We start from the raw sequence: 17298 nt of genomic DNA, 5'->3' as shown, positions 1-17298 counted from the left end.
ATGGGAAAGGAAATTTCTAAAATAATTTTAGTCCCCTGTTTGGTTCTCATTACTTCTTCATTAAAATGAAAAATATGACCGTTATCAATTACATCAAGCCACCAAATTTGAAATTATATTTTTTGTATGGGCCATAACAACTATATTTTTCATTTTCATTCTTCCAAAAATAAAAAAACAAACGGGAGCTTAGTTGTTTTGCCTTTTTCATTGCGGTCCCTCGTAGAACCTTGGGCATAACCCATTTTTATCAAATTTTAAAGAATTGGAAGAAACATAAATATACTAATAAGAACTGGATTATGCCAGTCCCAAATCTTTTACTGCACAACTTAAAAAAAATAAAAATAAAAATCAACACGCAAGTTTGACATGGAGCCCAACTCCTTTATTGGAACATAACGAGTACAAGTTGAACCATGCATCATTCAACAACAATGACATGACTTTTCAACCAACAACAACGACAAAAAAAAAATTTAAAGCAACATCCTCCACCGTGCATTATTCAACATAAAATCAAGGAAGCACTAGTTTCATAAGCTAAACTAGGTGCTGCCTCTAAGCCTTTTACGACGATCTTCAGATTTTTCAGGTTCATTCTTCAATGGAACTGCTGTAGGCTTGGTGAGGAAGTTCCTCCACCATACAGCTGAACGTTTTGGCAACCTTGTGTAACGACCATTAGCGTAGTCTACATACATAACGCCAAATCTAACACTGAATCCAGCAGCCCATTCAAAATTGTCGAACAACGACCATATGAAGTAACCCTTCAAATTTACACCTTGACTGAAAAAGGAAAGCAAAATCTTTAGCACGAATTGAGTAAATGCTGTGAAGTAAATACATTCATAATAATTAATTTGGACAACAAACTAAATGAATTAATTACTCCATCGCTAGCTTAAGGTAGTAGAGATGTTCTTGGTGATAGTGAATCCTTATATCATCCTTGAGAGCTTCGGTACTAGTCTTGGACTTATCGTTTACTTCATCCACTCCTACACGTTATATTATTTTCACCAAATTAAGATTAGAAACATTTCAATATATATCTTGCTGTGTAATTATAAATGAAATAATAATAGTAAATACGAACTTACCATTCTCTGTAATGTAAATAACCGGATCATTATATCTTTTCTTCATATCAACCATAACTCTGTAGATTCCCCATGGAACTATGTATAACCAATCCGAACCAGCCTTACACAAAAGAAGAAGATTCTAATTATTATATATATTATTTTATAAGAAAATTAGAAATAAACTATGCCATAGGAATTATTTTAAATCGTTGTGAATCTTATATATGACACGATTATGCATTTCAATAATTTGTTGAAGTTGTACACCCATAAGCTGTTAGAATATAATCCAATCTATCTTCTTTCGAGGGAAGGGACAAGATTTTGCATACCTGTGCACCAATAGGCACCTTATTGCGTTCATCTAAAAAGAATGGGAGTAATTAGTATTATGTTCCATTTAGTGTCTAATTAACTTGTGATGATAAACTTTACTATTGTACCCATTATAGATCTTGATACTTACGTGAAGTCTTAGTGTGCGAATCAGTAAAGTAACTATCAGTTGTCGGCTTTGTTGGATCATCGCTGGTATAAGTAGACGTGTAGTAGTTTATGCCTAGAAAGTCGTAGGATCCTTTCACTAGCTTCTCCTCTTTTTCAGAAAATTTAGGAAGGCGATCGCCAACATATTTAATCATACTTTCTGGGTACTCTCCAGTTACCACTGGTTCCACAAACCTTCAAAAGATGAAAATTCAAAAATGAAAAAATAGAATTATTGTAGTTTGAGTTGTTGAATACTGAATTTAACCAAAAAAAAAAAAAAGTTCTAACTCTATTCTTTTAAACTTTTAGATGAAGTCGTTGAACAGATTCAGCTTGAAATTATATAAAAAAAAAAAAAAAAAAAAAAAGATAGTGCAAAACAATGGATTAAGAAGGTAATTTGGATGATTATTGTCAAGATATTGAGTTACCATCCAAGCATAAAATCATTTCCTCTAGTAGCAGCATCTTTATCTTCTTGAGAGTCAGTAAGAGGCTCATTCCAACTAATGCAATTTGTAATCCCTATCTTACCTCCCTGACTTTCCTGTACGTACAAATATATCAGTTTATGTAAACTATATATCAAAGTATTATATAAACATGTATATCTGCATAAAATTACTGATGAAATTAATATGTGGAAACCTGATATTTCGTTCTGTATATGTCCACAGCATGTGCATGACAAAGGATTAAATTGTGTGCCACTTTATATGGTTCCGTGCCGGGATTTCCATACTTGAAAGCAGCTAGAAGTTTTCCTCCACCTCTATGAAGACGGGCATGCTTTTTAGTTTCTTCAGTATCTTTCGGAGTTACACCACGATTGGGCGGAAAAGCACCAGCCACATATCCTTGAACAGTAAAGGACCATGGCTCATTCAAGGTAATCCAATATTTCACCCGATCACCAAATTCCCAGAAGCAAATCTCAGAATACTCAATAAAATCCTGCCTGTATTATAGACACAAAAAATGGCTCAATAGATCAAAATATGGTAGAACTTGTTAAGCTGGAACTTTAATCTTTGTAGAAGATTGTCCACCATTTTACTAAAATTGTAATCAATTTTATTTTATTTTTAAATAAAAATTTTGTATTTTCTCTTTTATAATGTTGGAGCAAATGATTATTATTATTTTATTTTTATTTTTTTAAAATTTGGATTCACTTTTCAGGTTCAATAAATATCTTAGTAATGTGCTATAGGATGAAAGATTGAGTTACTTACACAACTCTTTCATGTAGGAAGCCACCATACTCTAGTTGCAAACATTGGGGAATATCCCAGTGAAAGATAGTTATATATGGCTCTATGTCTGCACAAAAGGGATTGAAAGAATGTGAGATGATAATATGAAATATGATTCCGAGAAGCACACAAGCCAAATTTTGTACTTAATTCCAATTGTGATTTATGCAATAATAGTTTTTTTACGAAACAATCAATATAAGAACCATGCAATTGATTCTAACCAGCTGCCAAGAGTGCATCAATGAGATCGTTATAGAACTGAACTCCTTCTTTAGATACACCGTGACACAGTCTTCCTCCTAAAACACCAAAATAGAGTGCACACATTTAATAGAACATCATAAAACGATGCACAAACTCCAGTAGTAATTAGAAAATAACATGCCTGGCAAGATTCTAGGCCATGAAAGTGAAAATCTGTATGCTTTCAAACCCAATTTCTTCATCACGACAACATCGTCCTGCAGCATTATTAAATATGAATATAGAGTTAAAAAAAAGGAAAAATTCTTGAGTTGTCTTAAGAGTAAAAGGAATATGGAAAACTTTTCATGAGTAAGCAAAATGAAGGGAAATTCGGAATTTTATTTAAGTTTCTTTTTTAATTCATCTAATTCCATGTTTAATACGAAGTAACATAGATATTAGCGTACAAGCCAGTTAAAAAAAGTTGAATTTATCTAACTCGTCGAGAGCATGTGATAGTAAATATTACTGAAAGTATACCTTGAACATATTAAAGTGATCAATTGCAATAGTGCCATTGCTAAAGTCGGAAATACCACCTACCAGTCCAATAAACATATTCTCAGCAATAGACATGGAACACTATATAATATATTCATGAGAAGATTGGAAAAAGAGGAGACCTGGTTGACTCTGTGTAAAGTAATCCCAATTACTCATGCCTTTACCTCCTTCGTTCCATGCACCTTCAACCTGCAAAATTATATATGTGGCCCAGAATTTAACAAATTATATATATGTTCTTTTTCTTTTTAAATGAAGTCAGAATAGTATAATAATATGTGACACATATATACTTGATATGAAGCAGTTGCAGCGCCAAATACAAAGTCACTGGGAAAATCAGAGCGTTTGATCCTTTCTTTGGTGGATTTGGCTGCCTGACCATTGGAGGAAGTGTCAGTTGGTGAGGATCCGCTAGTAATCGTCAGGACGTTGCTTTGGATATCCATTGCAGACTTTGGTGCTCTTTGAAGTAGTGTAAGTTGCAGACTTTGGTGCATTTTGGACTAGCGTAAGTAGCCCTATTTATAGGGAATTCTGTCAAGCCCCGGCAGATGCAAGAATTAATTAATTATTAAATTTGAATCCAACTTTTTAGCTGTGTAGCTTTTAAGCTCAGCCAAACACGCTCTTATCTTACAAGTGAAGACCTAAACAAATAAAATAAAGACAGCTGTTCAATTTAATCTTCTTATCTATTTGAAAGTCATTCAATTTTGCTCCAATAATTATGGTAGCTACTTATTAATGAACAGGTAATATAAACTTTCGGAACAGAATTGTTACATTTTTAAATAAATAAAAAATATTCATAAACAAAATTAAGAATAATTATTTACTTCACGTTTCGAAGCAAGATAACAATGTTTTGGAACAAAAACATTGATTAAGATGGTTAATGATTTTTTAACGTGATTAAAATGTGATGTATTTATACCGTTTGGCCCCTTATTCTACATTATAATGAGAGGAAAAGTAATTTTTTGAAAATGTGCGATTAAAAAAAAAGAAAATATTTTTAGGTCTATGCGTAATATTATTTTATTAGAGAGTGTGTGATTGATAAGAAGAAAAACCAATATGACGTGATTTCAAACTTTCTCAGTGTATGACAAACTCCTTCTTGGGCCCATCTTAAAAAAATAAATTATACAAATAGATATTTTGGAGAACGTGTAGTTAAACAAGATGATTTTTTTTTTTTTACACGAAATATTATTTTATTATGAGAATGTATGATTGAAGATAATTTTGAGAAAAAATGAGTTTTACTTTATGAGAAGCTAAGCCCCTATTTGGCTCCTATTAACTTAAAATTTATTTTTCTTTCTTTTTATCAATCATATATTCTTCAATAAAATAATATTATACATAAAGCTAAAATAATTTATTTATTTCTATCCCAATTACACATTCTTCAAAAAATCATTGATAGGTGCAATAATGGAGTCCAATCAGGGGGTAAGTGTCATTTGAAAAACATGAGGTAAAATAATTTTGGAGTTTCAGACAACTACATTATAAACGTTTTCCATGCATGTGATGGTAGGACCACGGATTTTTGTAGTATATGAGTGAAAATTACATTTGGGGACCCAACTTCTCCATTATGCAACTTGTGGTCCCAAGTTCTTTATTGGTGTGGTCCAATTTTTTATATACTTCCAACGATACCTGCTAGTTCTTTCCTTTGCAAATTATTTTTGTATTAGGATTCGTGATTTTATGGTAACTGATTAGGACGACGAGATTAAAAAAAAAAAAAAACTTAATAAGTAAATTCTTGTCATCAATTACTTAACACGTGCACAACTTTCGATACATAGTCGATAGTGAAACTTGAACTTGGAACATTCACTTGCTCGAATATCATGCTGTATAACTTCGAAAATTTAAACGCTTAGAGAAGGGCAAATTTCTTTTGCAATCACCAAACTTTCAATAAAATCTCAATTGGTTCATTCAACATTCATTTGTTACTATTGGATCGCTGAATTTTAATTAATTTTTAGTTGGATCACTAAACTTTAATTTTGTTTTAAGTTTCACCACTCTATTGAATACCAAATTGATGATTAATTGCCCGTCCTACCCAATATACCTTCTACAAAACTGTTGTGTGATATACCAACTTAATTTTAACCTAAAGACATTTTCATAATCCTCGTGTTACAATTTTTGTTTCTAAAGCTTCACCTTAGCGATTATATGGAAGACCAATTACAATAAAATTGTTAACTAAGTTTAGGCTCGATAGGTGACGAAAGGTTAATGAGCGTACTATTCATCTGTTCTTCACATTTTTTTAGAGATGTAAAATGAGTGTTGAAGTTTATGTACCCAACATGATAATAAAAAAAAAATAAAGAAGATAAAAGGATAAACCCAGTAGGACCCAACGTCTGTCCCCCACATTCAAACGTTCTTTGTCTTGATGTTAAATTCATTGCTTTTCAACTACCTAAAATATTTAGAGCCTGTTTGGGAGAGATTTTGAGAATTGATTTTTTGACTGCTAAAAGAAAAGTGGGGTCCACCTTTGAAAGAAGAAGTGAAATATGACGACTAAAATAATAAAATAACGGTCAAAAAATCAATTTTTTGGAAGGAAAATTTGCTCCCAAATAGCCCTTAAGATGGTAAATAATGTTCACCTAACTACGACTAGTCAATTTTTCTTACCTTTAGGATAGGTAAAAATTTTTGTTATTGTGAAATTTTCTCTCAATTTCAATTCAGTATTCTACATAGAAAAATAAACAATCAAGCTTGGATGCCAGAAGTATTTTGACATCTTAGTTGATATACACTCACAATAAGGATGGGCCGAGAGACAATTTTTTGCATTTTTTAATTCATACGAGCCCCACGCACATGTGATAATGGGTTATAGGTGTCAATTTTTCTGGACAACTTGGCTTACTTCAAATATAAAATGGTTCTTCTTTCCTATTCAATTCCTCACCTACCACCACCACCACCCATTCTCCACATGACATTTATATCTTTTTATAATCAAGTATAAAGCTCCAATATCTTTTTTTTTTTTTTTTTATCACAAGTCAGATTTATTTATTTATTTATTAAGGAATTTACCCATTTTCAGTAAATTATTGCTTATATCTTATCATTGGTAATTACTAATTACATACACATATATATATAAACATGGATACCTACTGCATCGACTTTAAAATTTTGCTTTGCCTTTGTTTAAGATAAAAAAATGGTGTCTAAAGATGATATTTCTTCTTCTATTAGAGTGTTCACATAAAATCTTAATCCAAATCCAAATCCAAATCCAAATCACAATTGACCCAGCTGAAAGAATTTTTTAATATATTATTTCTTTCTTTCTACAATGTTTTAGCGAAGAAAAAGTCGATAAGAACAATTTGTACAAAGAAAGATCGATTTAGGAGTTCACATGTTAAAATTAAAATTATTTGAAATGATTTGTACAATGTAGGCAAACAATAGGAACGTTTTGCATTTGACGGAAGATGTTGACTGAATGAAATAAAAAAGGATCAATTTTGTAAAAAAAAGGTTAAAATGATTTGAAACTATAGAGACGATTTGCACAATGAGAACATTTTGTGCTACAATTATTGAAGGCAAAGCATATTTCTCGTGTGCACAGAAAACTTTCATCTAATAGTGAGATATTCCAAAATTATTGGCTCTGTGGTCCTACTTTCACGCGTACAGAAAAGAGTTGAATGAAATTTGAGAAAATACAAAACTATGTGGTCCTGCACGGTAAAAACGTGTATTTAATTTTGAAGTATGTGGCCCCATGGTCCTGCACAGAAAAATGTTAATTTAATTTTTAAAAACTGCAAAATCATATGGCTCATGGTCCTACGTACACTTGTACAAGAAACAATTATTTAATTGTGAGGAACTCCGAAAAGACGCTGTCCGGTGTATTTAAAACGGGAAGGTGTCATATGTACAGGATTATTGTTTACAGAATTTTTACAAGTGTTACAGTGACGCTACATGATTAGAAGTAATAATGTAAAAATTCTGTTAAAAAAATGCTGTAAGTGAAGCATGATTCTTTAAAACGCCCCTTCACCCCTGTTTGAGGCGCCCTACTTATTTTTTTTTTTTTTCTCAAATTCAATTTCAACTGCAGATCATTCTAAAAACATAACATTTTGTGTAAATAAAAAAATTTCTTAATTTTAACCACACATTCTTAACAAAATAATAAAAAAAAATTACAAAATCTATTCTAAGAAAATGAACTCGAAAAGCATCTTCGTCTTATATTGAGAATGTTTGGAGGGATTATAATCACCGGACTATGCTAGATGTACATTAAGGAGTACATAAGGGTGTCAATTATGGACACTTGGGGCCCCGCGCCTGGCCCACCGGCACCCCGTCCAATAGGGGGTGCCAAGTGTCCATTATAGACACCCTTATGTATATAATTATGTACATCTAGAATAATCCATAATCACCGGGGCAAAGCCACAAATGTTGAGATTTAAGTAAAAATATATAATTTGAAACAAGCTAATAATACGAAAATATTAACCGGTTGACCGCATGAACACATAAATAAAGTAATTATTTTAAGTATATATAACATCTTGAAATCTGTAATTCCAAGAGTTCTCTCTTTATCCTATCAATAATAATAATAATAATAATAATAATAATAATAAAATCACTATGATTTTGATGGTAATAGTGTCAATTACGAGGCTCGTCTCCATCTCCTTTCGGGAAAGAGATTGAAGTCTTTTTTTTTTCTCTCTAATCTCTTTCCCCTTTGACATCTTCGTCCATGACAGAATTAGACAATTTTTAATGATAAAACTAAGGAAGTAGATTAGAGTAATTGTTTTATGAACTATTAGTCGAAATCAAATCTAATAACTCATAAATGATTCAGTTTCCTTCAAAATATTACTGAGAAAAAGAAGGGTAATTTGCACAAAACGTCCCTACCTTTCAAGTTTATTGTTGAAAACATCCTTACCTTTCTTTTTTTGACATTTTTGTCCCTACCTTTCACATTTCTTTGCACAGAAGGTTCTTTTGACGATTTTATCCTCCATTGAAATGAAACAAAAAGAAAAGAAAAGAAAAGAAAAGAAAAGAATAATAATAAAGAATTAATTGCAATTATAGTCCCAAAATTTTTAAAAAATTATAAATCAGTCATAATTTATTGTGAACTGAAAAATTTTAAAATTAAATAGAGAAAAGAAACTTGAAAAAATGAAGAAATTTTATTAATCATAACCAATGGAAATGAAAAATTTTGAAGATTACGTGATTTTTGCCTCAAGCCTTCCGTCTACTCTTCATTGAATAAAAATTGAGATTTATGCTTACCCATTTTTGAAGATTTTTAGTTTCATTGGCTATGGTTCAAAAATTTCTTTATTTCTTGATTATTTCTCTATACATTCAAGTTTCCATTTTTTTTTTTGGGTAATTTAAAAATTTTTCAGTTCACAATAAATTGTGATCGATTTGTCTTTTTTTTTGAAATTTTGGGATTATTATTGCAATTAGTTCTTTACTTTTTTTTTCCTTCTCTTTTCTTTTTTTTTTTATTTGAATGGAGGGTAAAATTGTCCAAAACTAATGAAAATGACATTCTGCATAAAGAAATGTAAAAGGTAAGGACGAAAATGTCAAAAAATGAAAAGTTGACATATTTTCCACAATAAATTTAAAAGGTAAGGACGTTTTATGCCAATTACCCTATATATAAAGGGGTAGGCAGTGGATTGATTTATATCAATACGCCTATGTCCAAAGCAAATCCATTTATAGTTACACACACAACACACGAAACACACATAGCCAAGAACTAGGAGGGAAAAGAAAGGAGAAAGAAGAAAGAAAAAGAGAGAGAGCGAGAGAGAAAGAGAAAGGAAGAAAAAAAATGATAGGAAAGTTCACTTACGTTTTTAGAAAATAAGTGCTTCCAACTAGTAAGTTTAAATTCTTCAATTTAAAGGTAAGTAAAATATTTTTTTTTTTTTTTGCGTAGTTATGGTTAATTTTATAGTTTTATAAATTGTTAGTTTAAATTTAATTTTACTGAAAGGAGACTGTTGAATTAAGTAGAATGAGCTCTACAATTAAACACTCAACTCATCAGTAGTTAATAAAAACATTCAACTCATCAGTTGTGTTTGCTATCTCTGTATTTGATCATGAATTGATAAAATTCAAGTCAAAGCCTATTCCTTGTGAGAAAGATAAGTTCACTCAAAACTATTACTTATCATCGACCCTGTACGCTTACGAAAATTCATCGAACAAAATCTACTTATTAAATAGACACAAATATTGATTCTAACAGTGTCTTAATGCATGTTCATTATTGAATCCGGTGTGAGACATTCCATCATTAATTAATGATAATATATTATACGTGTCGATCACTTGTTCCTAAAAAAAAATTAGATCTATTTTGTGACGAGTATCGATTTACTAGGATCTACCAAAAAGATATAATATGGCATGTATAATTCAAGATCCAATAATTAGACTTATCCAAATCTCGATTTTCCTGTCTAATTATTTTATCAACAATCATTCATTAATCTAAAGGTACGACATTGGACCCTAGAATTATAAAGTAATTACATTTTCTGACCTTCCGAGCTTACCTTTTACATCATCCAAGATTTCAATAATTAAGTATTAGCAGTTTTTTCCCTTCTAATTAGTTCATTCACTTAAGTCCATTTTCTTTAATGGCTTCTATGATGATCCAATCATAGATGTCGGATTTAGCGTCACTACTAAGGTTGGGTTTTATCGCTATCGACTAAAATATTTAAGGTCATACTTTTCCGATTTCCTACACGAATAAATGTCTATTCCATTGCATATTGATGTATTTGACCATGGGTAATTGATCTCTCTCATTAGTACATGAAAGTACCTCCTAGCTTATGAATAGCGTCTATTATCGTGTCATAGTATTTAGGCAAACCATAGGGTGATTTGTAAGATCATGTTACAGAATTAAACTCTAACAAGTGCTCGGGTCCAGTATATTCTAAGTTCACTTGTGGCAATACTAAGAAATACCATCCCCCGAATAGAACAAATTGCTCACATCAATTGAGGAATGGACGACACCATAACCTTAACATATAGGGTATCACCTTATTCATTAGTTGTCAACTCGTTTTAATTCTTGATAAATTATAGTTGTGTCACATTGTCATTCTCTACGTAAGCACCCAACTTATATTATCCCAAGTATTTATGGCACTTAGTCCCTGTTTGACTTGACTAAAAATGAATTTGTTTTTGTTATATTTTGATAAAAACTGATAAAAATGTATGGTTGAAAATTTAATAAAAGTTGTGGATTTTAATTAAATGTGTGGTTTAAAATGGGTTTAGAAAAAAAAATCTTAAAAATTGAGGCAAAACAGGGACTAAACGTTTTCTATATTTAATTAACAAATAATTAACTTTATAGAATAGACCAGGGTTGTATGATTACTCCACGGAAATTTATATAGCCTTGGCATAAGGTAAACGTGACATGTCTAGTCTTTCTAGATGATCCATTTATGGGGAATTATTGCATGGGTCCCCCAACTCATGAAAAATATGTAGAAAGTGTGGAATGAGACTGCCCTACCATAATCATAATGTAGGTCAATTCACATTCACATATTCATACCATAACATCTCAGAAAAAAATCAGGACATGGTAGGCACCGGAAATATTATAATTTATTCTTATAAAGTCCACATTAAACATTCACCAAGTTATTTATTAATTTAAATTCTAATCATTAGCGTTCTCGATAGTGAGATCTTAGATTTTTGTGCAACATTTAAGCTAAGGGCTGTTTGGGTCCAATTTTTTCACCAAAAAAATTTATTTTTTGACCGTTATTTCACTATTTCAGCCGTTAATTTGACTTCTTCTCTCACAGATAGACCCCACTTTTCTTCTATCGATCAAAAAATCAATTCTCAAAATCACTCCCAAACAGCCTCTAAGTCAAACATCCTTTTTAGGTTCTTATTCATCTACAATGGTTGTAATTTATTTTGCATAGATTAATATTATTGCATTTACAAACTTTTATTTTGCAACAATCAAATATAAGTATACTGAATAAAAAATGTTTTGACAATCTCTACATGTTTTCTTAAACTGCACATAATGACTGACATTTAAAAGTTTTTAGATTTTGTTCCTTTACCATATAAGTTTAAGAAATAATTAAAAACTTCTTATTTGTGGGGAGTTAAGGAATTTTCAATTTGAGCACTCGAGAGAATAAGTTATTAAGGAAAAAAAAAAAAAAAGATAAGAAAAACTATTTTTCCATAAGAAATTATTTTTGGTTTTCTTATCAAGAAGGAACTATTTCCTAAGAGCATTTTCCACGTGGTTGGATTGCGAGACTCGTTCAGATTATCCTTATCCAAAACTTGTAATAAGATGCTTCATATGTTTTTTTTTTTTTTTTTTTTCGTCTATCTTAAAATTAATAATGTGGCTACGTACGCGGTCAACAAATAAGAAGTACAACAAGTTTTACAGCCCCTCACAAGAGGGGGGGTTCCACTATTACCTAGTCTGACTCGTTATTCTTAATTTCAAAAGATTTTTTCGCTATAAATTATTGTTTCTCTTATTGCTGTTCAAAGTACATTAGGCAAAATGTATAGAGCAAGATATGAATAAGATCTATCAAGGACGAAGAGATTTGTTTCGCAATAAAGCTTAAGCCCCAGTTTGACCCACATTTTTGGAAATAAAAATAGGTGGAATAATATTTTTTTAAAAAATGAATGATTAAAAAAGAATGAAAAATTTTCGATTTACATTTAATATTATTTTATGAAAAATTGTGTGGTTGAAAATAAGAAAAAGAAAAATGAAATGTAATAGAATGAAATTTAATGGGGCCAAATGGGAGCTAATATTGCTTGTTTAAAAGTAGCATATTATGACTTCGGTGTAATTTCTGCTATGGCCCAAGTTCTTAATTGTGCATCTATTAGGTGGTCCAATTCTTGAAAAACTTTTGCTATTCTTGCTATGGGATTGTTGGTTTTTCTTTTTTTGTTTCACTATTGTTGTTCTTTCGCAATATGTCATAAAAACGTATGTAATATGTATTAAAAGTTAGTATTACATATATTCAGATGGTCCAATTCTTGATATACTTATCTCCTTTTTGCATATAATTCTTGTTTTCATATTCATTATTCACTGCTATTGTCATATCGACTACATTCAACTAATGTTTCTTACCCTAATTATTAATTATTACACTTTTACAATGCATTTTCAACATGCTTTTATAACTTGGATATCGTATCAGACACCTAACATTTGGAAAATGGGTAAATTTCCTTAGCAATCATTGAACTTTATGTAAAATCTCATTTGGGTCATTAAAGTTTGGTTTTTCGTAATTGGATCACAGAATTTTAATTAACTTCAATGAGATCCCTGGATTTCTAGCTTCTTCAATTTTGGTCTTCAAACTTTTCCAAGTGTTCATTTTGGCCTTCAAATTTTTGAAATGTTCCAACTAGCTTTTCAACCCTTCATATTATTTGATAATGATTACTTTTGAAATTCCATCATTTTGCTCAGTTAACATACAATATCTTTTCTTTTAACTTGACTCAACTTCGAATTCAGATTTTACCTAAGAAGACGAAATATACACTAAATTGGTTAGAAATTCGTCCACATATACATACTCATTTTCAACTATACATTAACACAATAAAATATTTTGCAAGTAAACCAAATTTTTTTCTTAATTTTAATCATGCATACTTCTAAAAATCACTAATCAAAACATTATTTTGGTCAAATAATGGCTATCACACAAGAGCTAAATCTAATAACCTATATAAGTACATAAATCATAGTTATCAAACACCTTGAAATAGGGCTTGGGCAAAACCAATTCAAACCGATACCCAACCCAAATCGGTCAGTTTTGGTTGATTTTTAAGTTCAATTGGGTTGAGGTTTTGTTAGAAAATCAAATTTGAGGTCATGTTGGGTTGAATATCGGGTTATGAATTAAAATCCAATCCAACTCAACTTTATCCGACGAATTAAAAAAAACTAATATTTAAAATAGAAAGATCTAAATAGACACAATAGTGAAGATATGAGAGGGACTTACACAGTAGATTTTAATATAATACAAAGTTAACAATTCATTTCAACCACAAATTTTATGGATCTCACAAATTTTCAATATTATATTTCATCGACTTCTATCAAAATCTAGTAAAAAAATTGATTTTAATCCCCGTCCAACAAGGGCTTAAAATGTGCAAACATCTCTCTCCCCCAATTTTTTTTTAATACTACTTAGGCTAATTGACATAAATATTATGTACAAAAAAAAAAAAAAAAAAAAAAAAAAAAATTCATAATTGCAAACTTATTTATACATTATTCTTCACAACGAATTTCTTATAGGCTAAAAAATGAAAGTTTTCAATTGGTTTCGAACTTAAAAAACTGTCCAAATTAAACAGAAAAATAATTGGATCCAACTTGAAGTGGGACCAATCCCAAGCTAACGCAACCTTGATCAATTTTAGTTGGATTGGATTTAAACGCATAACTAGGTTGGATTGGGTTGATTTTAAATCAAATTGACCATGTTAGGTTGGATTTGAGGTGGGTAAAAAATCGATATAACCAACCCCACCCCCAATGTCCTCCAAACTTACGATTCTAATATTCTTGAGCAAAACCATCTTCTTAAATGCTCTAACAAATACGTCTAAAAAAAAAAAAAGAAGAAGAGAAGAAGGAAGAAGTTAAATTCAACTTTGTTAGATAGTTTAATTTAGTTGCTACCCAAAGAATTTCAACTGACAAGAAGTCAATTGACAACAAGCACTCAAAAAATGCTACCCAAAGAATTTCAACTTATGCTCAATCATTATGTGTTTTCATAGCAAAATCAAATTATCACTTGGGTTCAGTCAAAAATGCAAAAAAGAATAATTATCAAGCAGGCTTGAATCTCGATCCTCAATAGTCATACTTTTACTTACCCTCTCATGAGATTAACACCCAAACTTGATATTTATTGTCTCTCCTATAGTATTGTTTCTATGGATGCTCAAAAACTACTCATTACGAATCCACTCAGGTTTGTTTGGTTCAAATCAATAAAAGTAACTCACTAGACACGTGAGAATTCTCCCTAACTTTGAGTACCCCGGCCCTCAAAATTTCATTAGTGACAAGTCGAACAAATTTGTTAACTAGATCCTCAATTCGCAGTTTCAAAGGTTTAGTGAGGCTTGCATTGTATGTTTTGTTTCTTGCATATGCTTCAACCATTTTTAACCTTTTTTTGGAAAGGCTTTCACCATTTTTTTGGGCTACATGTATATCAAGGGTTACATAATACACAAATGACTATTTACATAGTGTCACTTGTACATTATGTAACTCTCGATGTAATACTTGATGAATAGGTAGATTAATCTCTCTCTTTTTCTCTCATGACTAGTGTGCAATATCATTTTTGGGACTAATTGTTGGCATATGCTCAATATATAGCTTCAACGGTTAGCCAAAATCACTCAACAAAAATTCTGCATGTTAGTTTGAAATATATAGCATGTTCCATTTCAATCATTAGCAACTAATTATTTATTTAGTGGAGATCTTTAGTTGCTAGTTATCACTGGAGTAGTGCATGCACAAACTTGAAATTATTTATTTATCTTAAATTTTATTGATAGGTGTACGTTTACACGCTTATCTATGTTACTAAATTAGTTATAAAGATTAATTGTGAAAATATTAACTCACTTTTGTGATGTATTTGACTTTCATAGGCTAAATCCCTGATTTATAGATGATTGAAGCAAAATAAAGTGAACTTTGAGTTTAAATGACCAAAATATGGAATATTTAAGTAACTCGAATTAGACATGAGGAAAGGTGGGTTAAGATATTGACGAGAAAAATTCAGAATAAACATGATCTTTAGAGATATAATGAAGATGTGAAGTGATGAATTAAACATCATAAGGTCAAAGAGGAGACACGAAAAATATTCGTTTGGCGCATATGAGAAAATTAGATTTTAAAATTTGGTACAAATATCTCCACAAGTATTGATATAACATTGGGAAGGTAATAGAATTTGAAGATCAAAAGTTATGTCTCTATTTAGGTTGCTTGAGCAACTTGTGGTGTGGTTGTAGGTCCCCAACTGCGACCTCGTCTGGAAATTTTTTGCGTAGTTCATTTAATGAATAAATATCTGTTGTCTCCATCCCAAGTCGAGAAATTTCTTATTTTTAATTAAATCAAGGGCACTTAGGCTATTGTTTATGAACGGTTTTGAAGGAATATAAAATACTGTAAGTAGAGGTTATCTAAACGAAAGAAAAGGTGGTGAATGCATTATAGAAAATTCTTAAACGGCAAAACACATTATAGATATTTAAATATAAAATATCTGATTTTATGAGTAATTACACCTCCCCCCTATTTTTATAATATTAATCTTTAAAAATAGTGTGTCGTGTAATTTCCACTGTCTAACAAAATCAATATTTTTCAATTAAACCCCTAATCTTTCCCTATAGCTTTGCTCACTATCTGACCCATTAACTGCATGTTACCGTGTCCGATCCATAAAATATCCAGCCCAATGTTTACGGCCTTTGGGTGACAATAGCCAGCCCAATAAAGTCGGCATATATAATGGGAATTATTATATTATTATACACTTCGGTTTTTGTTTTTTAGTTTTTTTCCCCTCTTCCACTTTCCGCTTCGTCCTCGTTAATCCGCAGGGCACGTGGTAAACTATACAATACTGTTGGTCCATAGGCGGGCAAGACAAGCTGTACATTTGTGTTCTGATTGAATTTAGTCGAGAAATTAAAGATCAATATTTACTATTTTATTTATTTATTTTTTTTTTTTTACAGATTTTGCATTTTCGGGTTTGTGAAGAGATTGATTTTAGTTATGATTTGATTTTATTTAATTAAGGAAGTTAGATTAATTACACTTGGATCCTGGGTTTTAAACGAGTGGACTAGTTGGTAGGTGTTTAGGCTTTTAGATTCGCGTTTGTGTATTTTGAATTTCTTAGCTGACGTTCCGGCTAGGGGCTCCTCCTCCTCCTCAGCTGGAGGCAACTTTTTGTTGGTGGCTCCTCTGTTTACTTTTTATAGGTCGAGGAGGAGGTTTTCAAAGCTCTAGTCTTGGCCATCATTCGTTTGATGGTGGCGAAGTCAGGCTTCAAAGGCATCTTCTTGTTGAAGTCGTCTATAATAAAATTTGAATATTAGCCAAGTATAAAGAACTCGGAATGAATGTGACTAGTTCAGATAATCTACCTTGTGAAGACATCAAGCCTTGATTGGTGAAGTGTATATTTTTCCTTATTAACTCCTGATAAGACCAACTCTTCGGTGGACGCTGATAGATTATCCTGATGAAGTCCTCAGTAGACAGTTCGCACCAAGAAAGAGCACCTACACAAACCAAAATCAAATTAGGACATGAGTTGAGGAGAGAATGTACAAAAAACCCAAAGCACTAGTATTCACTAAGTGTGTTGTACTTTGTGGGGACCGTCAGACGTGCTAAGGGGTTCCCTTCCATTGTATCTCATCTCCCTGATGCCTAGTACCACAAGCTTTTTCTACCTTTGATGGAACTCGACAGG

The 17298-nt window shown here is 31.2% G+C and overlaps 1 protein-coding gene across 1 annotated transcript; it reads right to left on the bottom strand.

Annotated features, from left to right (window-relative positions):
* Positions 1–281: 281 nt before the first annotated feature.
* LOC111404214 (beta-glucosidase) lies at positions 282–4106 on the bottom strand. Its single transcript, XM_023032995.1, has 13 exons — positions 3883–4106; positions 3709–3778; positions 3566–3624; positions 3225–3300; positions 3061–3138; positions 2816–2903; positions 2229–2538; positions 2012–2127; positions 1558–1772; positions 1424–1455; positions 1107–1209; positions 896–1004; positions 282–792 (listed from the first exon to the last, which is right to left on the bottom strand). Exons 1-13 carry the CDS (start codon positions 4087–4089, stop codon positions 549–551), a joined length of 1707 nt encoding a protein of 568 aa, XP_022888763.1. The 5' UTR covers positions 4090–4106; the 3' UTR covers positions 282–548.
* Positions 4107–17298: the final 13192 nt, after the last annotated feature.

The sequence above is a fragment of the Olea europaea genome, chromosome 11 (assembly GCF_002742605.1).
Source record: "Olea europaea var. sylvestris chromosome 11, O_europaea_v1, whole genome shotgun sequence".
Lineage (NCBI taxonomy): Eukaryota > Viridiplantae > Streptophyta > Magnoliopsida > Lamiales > Oleaceae > Olea > Olea europaea.
Note: the sequence above shows the minus strand (reverse complement) of the source record. Positions and strands in the feature narration are given on the sequence as shown.